The sequence below is a fragment of the Bos taurus genome, chromosome 29 (assembly GCF_002263795.3).
Source record: "Bos taurus isolate L1 Dominette 01449 registration number 42190680 breed Hereford chromosome 29, ARS-UCD2.0, whole genome shotgun sequence".
NCBI lineage: Eukaryota > Metazoa > Chordata > Mammalia > Artiodactyla > Bovidae > Bos > Bos taurus.
The window spans coordinates 46,465,076-46,472,788 of NC_037356.1; the positions used below are offsets into that span (position 1 = coordinate 46,465,076).

At 58.9% G+C, this 7,713-nt stretch overlaps 1 protein-coding gene across 1 annotated transcript; it reads left to right on the forward strand.

The window, feature by feature from the left end:
• Positions 1 to 6,415: 6,415 nt before the first annotated feature.
• Positions 6,416 to 7,236, forward strand: SMIM38 (small integral membrane protein 38). The gene has a single exon (XM_059883124.1). The coding sequence runs from the start codon at positions 6,486 to 6,488 to the stop codon at positions 6,639 to 6,641; it is 156 nt and encodes a 51-aa protein (XP_059739107.1). The 5' UTR covers positions 6,416 to 6,485; the 3' UTR covers positions 6,642 to 7,236.
• The last annotated feature ends 477 nt before the right edge of the window (positions 7,237 to 7,713 follow it).

Genomic DNA, 7,713 nt, shown 5'->3' on the forward strand with positions numbered 1-7,713 from the left:
TGAGCTGGCTTCTGTCCCTGATGACTGGCACATCACCCACTGGTGACAGTGGAGACTCAGGAGGTGCGTGGACAGGAGCCCTCGGGTGGTTGTGAGAGTGTGGTGTTTCTGAGAGGACCGGAGATTCTCCCCGAGGCCACACCTTGGAGGCAGTGGGGCTCTTTCTTGTGGCTCAGTTCAGTCTCGAGAGCCCATGAGTGTCCCCAAGTCCCCAGCCTGCCACCCCCCAGCACGAAGCCTGTTTCTGAGAGTCACACACTCATGTCAAAAAAATTGTTTTGCACAGCAGCCTTCCCCAATCCTTGTCCTCCACCATTTCCTTTTTTTTTTTCCCCTTTAAATTTAGAAATTGAGAGAGAAAATCTAGGCTGGGTCATGCTTGGGAAAATGCTGAAATTTTTTTTTTCTCTTCTGCTCAGTACATTTCTTTTATCTTAAAAAAAATTAATACCATTAGGTCATCTGCCTCCCCCTCCCTCTTTTTATTTCTGGGAAAAATCTTCATTTTGTGTATTTCTCAAGCATCTTGACATTCTGTCTGAGACTAGCAGCCGGATCACTTCCTCCCAGTCCCTCTCAAAATTCCTGCTGGTTTTATCTCCTGCAAATGCCTTAGTGTTGCAAAGCAAATCCCCCCTCAGTCTGTCTCTCTGCCCGCCTCTCTGTGAAAAAGAAAGGGCCCCCGGCTCTCAGTGAGGTCCTCGGGCAGCCCAGATGCCTCCCCCAGTGCCTTCAAAGGTGCCTCTTCTGGGCCCACCAACCTCTGCCTATTAACTCTTTCAAAGTGCATTTGTCAGCATGTGAAAGCTGTCTGGGTTCATTGATAAAAAAGGTATTGTTTTTTAGGACTGTTTTGTATTAACAGGTTGCATCGGGGACAGTCTGCATTTACAAAGGGCTGTAGGTCCCTTTCACCTACTTGTTGCTGTAAAAGATGAAAGGAGTGGGTTGGAGACCCCCCTGCCGCCCCTGCACCCTTGCCAGAACACGCTTCATGGAAGAGGTGGGCAGCTTGGAGGTTACTTCTCCCCAAACCCTAAAGAGTTAACGTGCAATGGTTAAAACTCCTCTCTTTGGCCCCTGGTCCCTTATTCTAATGTATGAACTCTCATTCAGACATGAGCAAGCTGCATGTGCGTCTGGGGCTTGGCGACAGCTTGCCTCCTCTGGGTGACAGGATGGTCCCTGCCGAAATGTTTGTAAAAGCACCATGTTATGAACACCCCGGGCTCACCGAGACGCAATCGCTTCTTTTGCAGGCAGGTCTCTGCAGCCCCCACGATCCAAGAGGGGTTCACTTTGTCTCATTCCGGCTGGGGGACTCTGGGCCCGAGGTGAGAAAAGTGACCAAGGTTATTAAGAATTCTGACAAGGTAGGCTGAATAAATTGTGTTTTCTTTGTGAGCCTTAATCCGGTGTTGTATTGGCTTCTCGGACATGGCTAATTTATTTGGAATTTCATTCTGTTCCTGACAGCGTCCTTGACTAGCTGTTTGATCACCCCCGAGCAAAGTTACATACCAGCTTTCAACTGCTGGCGGGGCCCCGGTGTGATTTTTCTCAAGTGCGTTCTCCTGGGCTCCGCTTTATGTTTGCAGGAGAACATTTCCAATGGCGGGGGCCGTCCCTTGTTAGAGAGAAACCGGGGCTGGCGCAGGGCTCCCCCTCAATGAGGAAGCTTTCCACTCTTCCCCACTCGTCCCCCTGTTTGGGATTCTAATCTGCCTTTGTGGAGCAGGCAGAAAGAAAATTAATTTTCTCCCCGTCTGCGAGGAGCGAGAGTGGCAGTGGAGACCTGGTTTGAAATGCAAGTTGTGTTGATTTCAGCAGCTGCACCCGCTGGGTCTTCGGATGCAGTATTCTCAGGGGAAGAAGTGGATCAACCACAAACCTTCTTGGGGAGCTAGTTCCAGGGTCTCCTTCGAGCTTAGGGGCCTCTGGCATTTCCCCTCCATCTGGGCAGAAACAGGAGTTGACATCCTCTCTGTTAACTCACACATGCATGCAATGTTTGCTTTTTATTTTTTGGTAATAATAAGTGTGTCTTGCTTTTGCTAGAAGCAAAAATGAATCATGATTTTCAATAAGACTCCAATACCTTGGAGGATCTCCCTCTCAGCCCTGTTGTAGCTGGTGGTTTGACCATGTGGGCAGAATCTGGTCTAATAAAACTTGGGCCTACTTTAATTGGGCTTCTTGATGTCGGCCCATGAAGGTGTCCTTCCGGAGGGCCTTCTAGGTGCAGAAACTGTGCTTAGCTCTGGGGGCTCTGGTGGGAGCTCACATTCTGGGAATACCTATAGGATTTCAAAGGATGGTAGGTGTGTGCTGATAACACACAGAACCAACCAACCAAGCACCAGGGTGAGATGCCGGACTCAGCTTTGCTCACCGGGCCCTGCCTTTGAGTCAGGGGAGTCTGCTGGGTCTTTATGACATTTGAGCAGTGCTTTCATCTCCTGTAGAGGGTTCTGACCCCTGGTCTGACTTGCAGACCACGAGGGAGGGGCTATTGTCCCCTTTGATGGAGGAGGAAGCTGAGGCCAGAGCAATGTTGAGACACCCTGATGGAGACACAGCTTGTTTAGGGCGAGCGGGATGCTTGGGGCTCGTTCCAGGGTTGTGACCTCCAAGGACAGCAGATCCTGGCTGGGTACACAGCTGTGCGTCTACTTTGTCCATCTAAAGCCCCCGGCGCCTGCATTGGGTAGACCTTTCCCAGGAGAAGGCAGTCCTGGGCTGGCTGCACCCCGCCCAGGGGAGGGGGACTATTTGCTTCTTGCTGGGACCTCGCCTGTGGACCAGGGTCATCTGCTGGGTATTGTTAAGGGGCTGATGAGAGAGGACTTGCTGGGTGCTGCTTCAGAGCTTGGACACAGCATGCAGGAAGAGTCCCTGGCCCTTTGCTGTCCTGAAAGTAACCTGAGTCCCCCACTCTGTCCTCAGCGACCCAGGGGGACCCTCCACTGGCTGGGCCTTGGAGTTGGGGCAAACTCTAGCTCCCATGGCCAGGATGCTCACTGAGGCCTGGGACATGTTTGGGAGGCGGTTCAGGCACCCTGGGGACCCAGGAGGGAGGAGGGGGTGAGCGGGAGGCAGGAGGCAGGAGGGAAAAGCCAAGGGGAGCTTCAACTTAAGGCACAGTCCTGAACTCACCGGGATCTCAGAGGGCGATGTGAGGGCTGTATGACCTTTGAAATTGTCCTGACCCCCAGCAGAGGAGCTCGCCTTTCATCCCTCCTGGGGTCAGTTCCTGGTGAAGGGTGGCCTGGGAGGGTGTGAATCCCTGGGCACTGGGGTGGCTCCTGTAGTCTGGGATGTCCCAGGAGAAGGATCGGGAACAGAGGGATGTAGGAGGGTCCCGGGGGCCGGGGAGGAGCCCACCCTCACTGCTAGTGGGGGCTCACTTGGGGTGTTGGGGTCCCTGGGCGCACCCCACGGGACACTGTGGGTGCGGGCCACTTGCTATCGCCTTCTTGCCTCCCCCTGTGGGTGAGGGTCACCTTGTCCGTCGTAGGTTCCTGGCACCCGTGTCGGGTAGAGCTCCCCCGGGACAAGACCGTTTTGGGCCCGCTGGACCCCGTCCAGGGAAGGAGACTGTTCACCTTCTCTCCTGAAGGGCTTGCTGACCTTGGCCTCCCCAACTCCAGAGGCCCAGGGACGTCTGAACAGGAAGGGAAGGGCTCCATGACCCTGGAGAGTCTCCAGGCGTGGAGGTCACGTGACCCAGGCGATGTTGACTTTGTGCGCAGACTGTGTGCTCGCACACAGAGACGTTTATCCGAGGCTAAGGTCACCTCATCCACGCTGCCGGGTCAGGGCCTGCGGGGTGGGAGGCCGAGGACGGGCCACCCTCGTCCAGTGTGCGGCCCTGTCTCTGGCCACCCAGGACGCCCACCAGGAGACGCCGACCTCCCAGATAAGTGAAAAGCTCAGAAATTAGCTTCTCCTCCCTCCCCGCGCTCAGCCACTTCCCCCGGGAGCCTCGTTGCACGTGCAGGTGGGTTCTTGCAGTCGGGGGGCAGGAGGTGCTTGTGAAGGCCTCTGGGGACGTTCTGCAATGTCCTGGAAGCCCTTATCCAGGCTCCACACCCTGGGGTGGGGGGTGCTCTGTTTGATTAATGACTCCACGTCAGGCTCCTACGATCTAAATTCCCACGTAGGTTTGAAGAGGTAGTTGAACAAAGCTCTGTTCAGGGCAGACGAGCCCAGGGCTGAACATTATCTGAGAGTCTACTCTGCAGACACGCTGGACACCTGGCCAGGCCACTGGCTGGCGGCTCTCTCTGTGGATGGAGGTGGAAACGGGTGCTTCCCACCCAGGGCACAGGGCTTGGAGCACTTTCGAGAGCGCATTTGTAGGTCACCGTGAGGCCTGGGCTCTGGGGTGGGGTGGGTGAGGGTGCAAGTGGGGAGCTCACCATGGGTCTGGCCCACAGCTGGATCACCCAGGAGTGACCACAATCAGCTCTTCCACTGCCCGTCTTACCCTGGCTCCCTGTCAAAGTCTCTGCATTTACTCCTTAGCTAGAACCTTCCAGAAAGCCTGGGCGGACTCACATTCTCACTTTGTAGATGGAGGACAAATTCAAGAATGGAGGCTCCTCAGCTTTCTCCCTGCCTTGTGTCCCTGGGGGTGGGCCGTTTCCTGGCGAGAGCGCAGCTGGACTCCCTGATCTGGCATTTGGGGGCCAGGGCACCTCCTGACCTCCAGCTTGCACCCCTTTGTGTTATGGGACCAGGGGATCGGGGTTGGAAGAGGCCAGGCTGTCTCTTCGTCCTTGAGAAAACTGGCTGTGGAAAGTCAGCCACGGACTTTGGGATGGGAGAGTCTGCGGAGGTGTGCGTGCCCTGGTGTGTGTGTGCATGTGTGTTACGGCTGCAGGTGTGTATGTGTGTGCTTGTATTCTCGTGTGTGTTATCGGTGCAGGGGTGTGTGTGTGTGTGTACCTATATTCTCAGGTATGTGTGTCACGGGTACCGGAGTGCGTGTGTGCCTATATTGTGTGTTAAGGGTGCAGGTGTGTGTGTGTGTTATAGGTGCAGGCATGTATGTGTATTTGAGAAGGCAATGGCGCCCCAGTCCAGTACTCTTGCCTGGCAAATCCCATGGACGGAGGAGCCTGGTGGGCTGAAGTCCATGGGGTCGCTAAGAGTCGGACAGGACTGAGCAGCTTCACCTTCACTTTTCACTTTCATGCACTGGAGAAGGAAATGGCAACCCACTCCAGTGTTCTTGCCTGGAGAATCCCAGGGATAGGGGAGCCTGGTGGGCTGCTGTCTATGGGGTCGCACAGAGTCGGACACGACTGAAGCGACTTAGCATGTATGTGTATACCTGTATTCTCATGTGTGTGTGTGTGTGTGTGTGTGTGTGTGTGCGTGCAGCAGGCAGAGAAAGGCGGGCTGAGGATGTGGTCACTCCAGTGGTGTGGTGGAGACATTTCTGCCCGGGTCCTCTTCGGGGACAAGAGCACAGCCAGTGATTCCACGCCCAGGCGCCTTGCTGGCCCCGTGTGGACACTGTCCCTTTGGCCTCCCCACGGCCCTTCAAGGCAGAACTGTCACTCGCCCCCCTTTCCCATCCGGTTTGCCCCCGGAGGACGAGCATCGTGCTTGGTCACTCCATGTCTGCGGTGGGCCCTGGACGGGGCTCTGCTGGGTGTGAGGGGAGGGCCGCAGGCCGACCATCCAGCCTGGGCTGTGGGCGGCGTCCAAGGCCCTTGGTGGGCCGCTGGGGGGTGATCTGGGGACCGGCCGCGGGCCTTCCTGGGTGATTAAGCGGGTTCCCCTCCCGGGCCGCCCGCGCCGTCCCCGCCCCCGCCAGCCCGCGCTGCCCACCCCCGCGGGCGGCGGCGGGCGGGCGGCCTTTGAGGCGCTGGCGGCCCGTGCGCTAATTGAGCTGCGCCGGGGTCGCCTGTGGGCGCGGGGCGCCGGGTCTCACCTTCGCGCCCCTCTGCTCCCCTTTCATCCGCACAGCTCCCGCCGGCCCTCCCGCCGGGCCGCCCGCCCCTCCCGCCCGGCCTGCTGCCGCCGCCGCGGGCCCGCAGCCGCTGGACAGCGCCGGCCTCCAGAAGTGATAGCTAATTGGGCAGAGAAAGGGCCCGATTGTCTGGCGGGGCCGGAAGAGCGGGCGTGGGCGGCTGAAAGCGCCCGGAGAAGGTGGCCGGCTTCGCCCAGCAGCTGCCGCCGGAGACGTTTGGAGATTACGTCAGCGCCGGGCCGCGAGCCTCCCGCCCGGCCGGACAATGCGGCCCTTGTCGGCCCCGAGCGCCGCCCGCGCGCGCTGAATGGCGCGGGGCCTCTTCTCCAAGGAGGCCGCTCGCCGTCCCCGAGCTGTCCTCTCCCGCCGGGGAGGCCCCTGCGCTGGGGCGCGGAGGGAGCGGGCTCGGGGCCTTAGGGAGGAGACCCCCGGGCTGGGCGGCGCGCGGGGAGCGTGGGGGCTGCTCCTCCGGTTGGGGTGGGGGGTGGCGGCTGCCCTCGCCATGGCCTCCTGGCTTGGGGGCAGCACGGGCCCCGACCCGCTCCTGGTCCTGCTGGTCATCATCTTGTTGGCACGCTTCCTTCTGTGGTCCTGCCTGGGCACCTACATCGATTACAGACTGGGCCGGCGGCAGCAGCGCAAACCCAAGGAGGACTAGGGCCTCCGCCGGCCCGTGGCCGGAGCTCCAGGCACACGGGAGCCCTCCCTGCTGGAGGGTGTGTCCCAGAGAGGATCTGTCCTGGGGCCGGGGGTGGGGTTGGGGCGGGGTGCAGAGCGGGGAGACCACCCCTGCAGCCCACCTGCCGGGCAGAGATGGCCCAGCCCCACCAGGACTGTCCTGGCCACCTGCATCCCACGTCAGAGGATGGAGGGGCCCCCCTGCCTGTCTATCCACCAGGTTGTGGGAGTGAGTGATCCTGGCAGTGGGTCTCGCTTTTAGACTTTCTCTACTTCCAATTCTTTATAAATCTGTTTGCAGGAGGAGGCGCGGGGTAAGCCAGAGGGGCTGGTCTGGGGGGAGGACGGTGGCAAAAAGACAGATGTGACCACATCACAGGCCGGCCCTACCTCTTAAAGCCACCCTGGACTCCACCTCCGGCAGGGAGGACAGTAACCACAGACTGTGCCTTGGTTTCCCCAGAGCAGACCCCTAGGGGGGTCTCAAGACAGACTTGTGACTATGAGTCCAAGTCCAGCTCCAGCTGACCATGGACAAACTCACTTTCCCCATCTCTTAAATGGACACACTAGTCCCTGTCCCCGCCGCCCCCCCCCCCCCCACAGAAGGTTATTACCAGAAGGGTCAGGTGAGGGGTGGGCTGAGCCACCCCCCTCCCCCTGCCACCACCCCCCTCTCCCTGCCACCGTCCCCCTCCCCCTGCTACCGCCCCCCTCCCCCTGCATCTGTAACCTGTAGGACACACGGAGGATGGTTTAGTGAAGCCACGGGACCCAAGGCCCTCTGCTCCTTTGTGCTTTCAAGGATGAGGCTGAGACATCCCTGAGAAGACGGACAGGCAGGGAAACTTGACTGGAGCTCAAGAAGCCAGTGCCCTCTGCGCCCTCATCCCGTCACACCCTGAACTGAAGGGGCAGCACGAGGTGGTTCTCCTCTCGATCTGGCGGCAGAGTCGAATCACCCCAGAGGTTTTGGCAATGCCAGTGGCTGAGTCTCCCAGACTGAGAGGCATCGGCTGATTCTAGATGTTCCGGGCAGGCTGGAGCCTGGT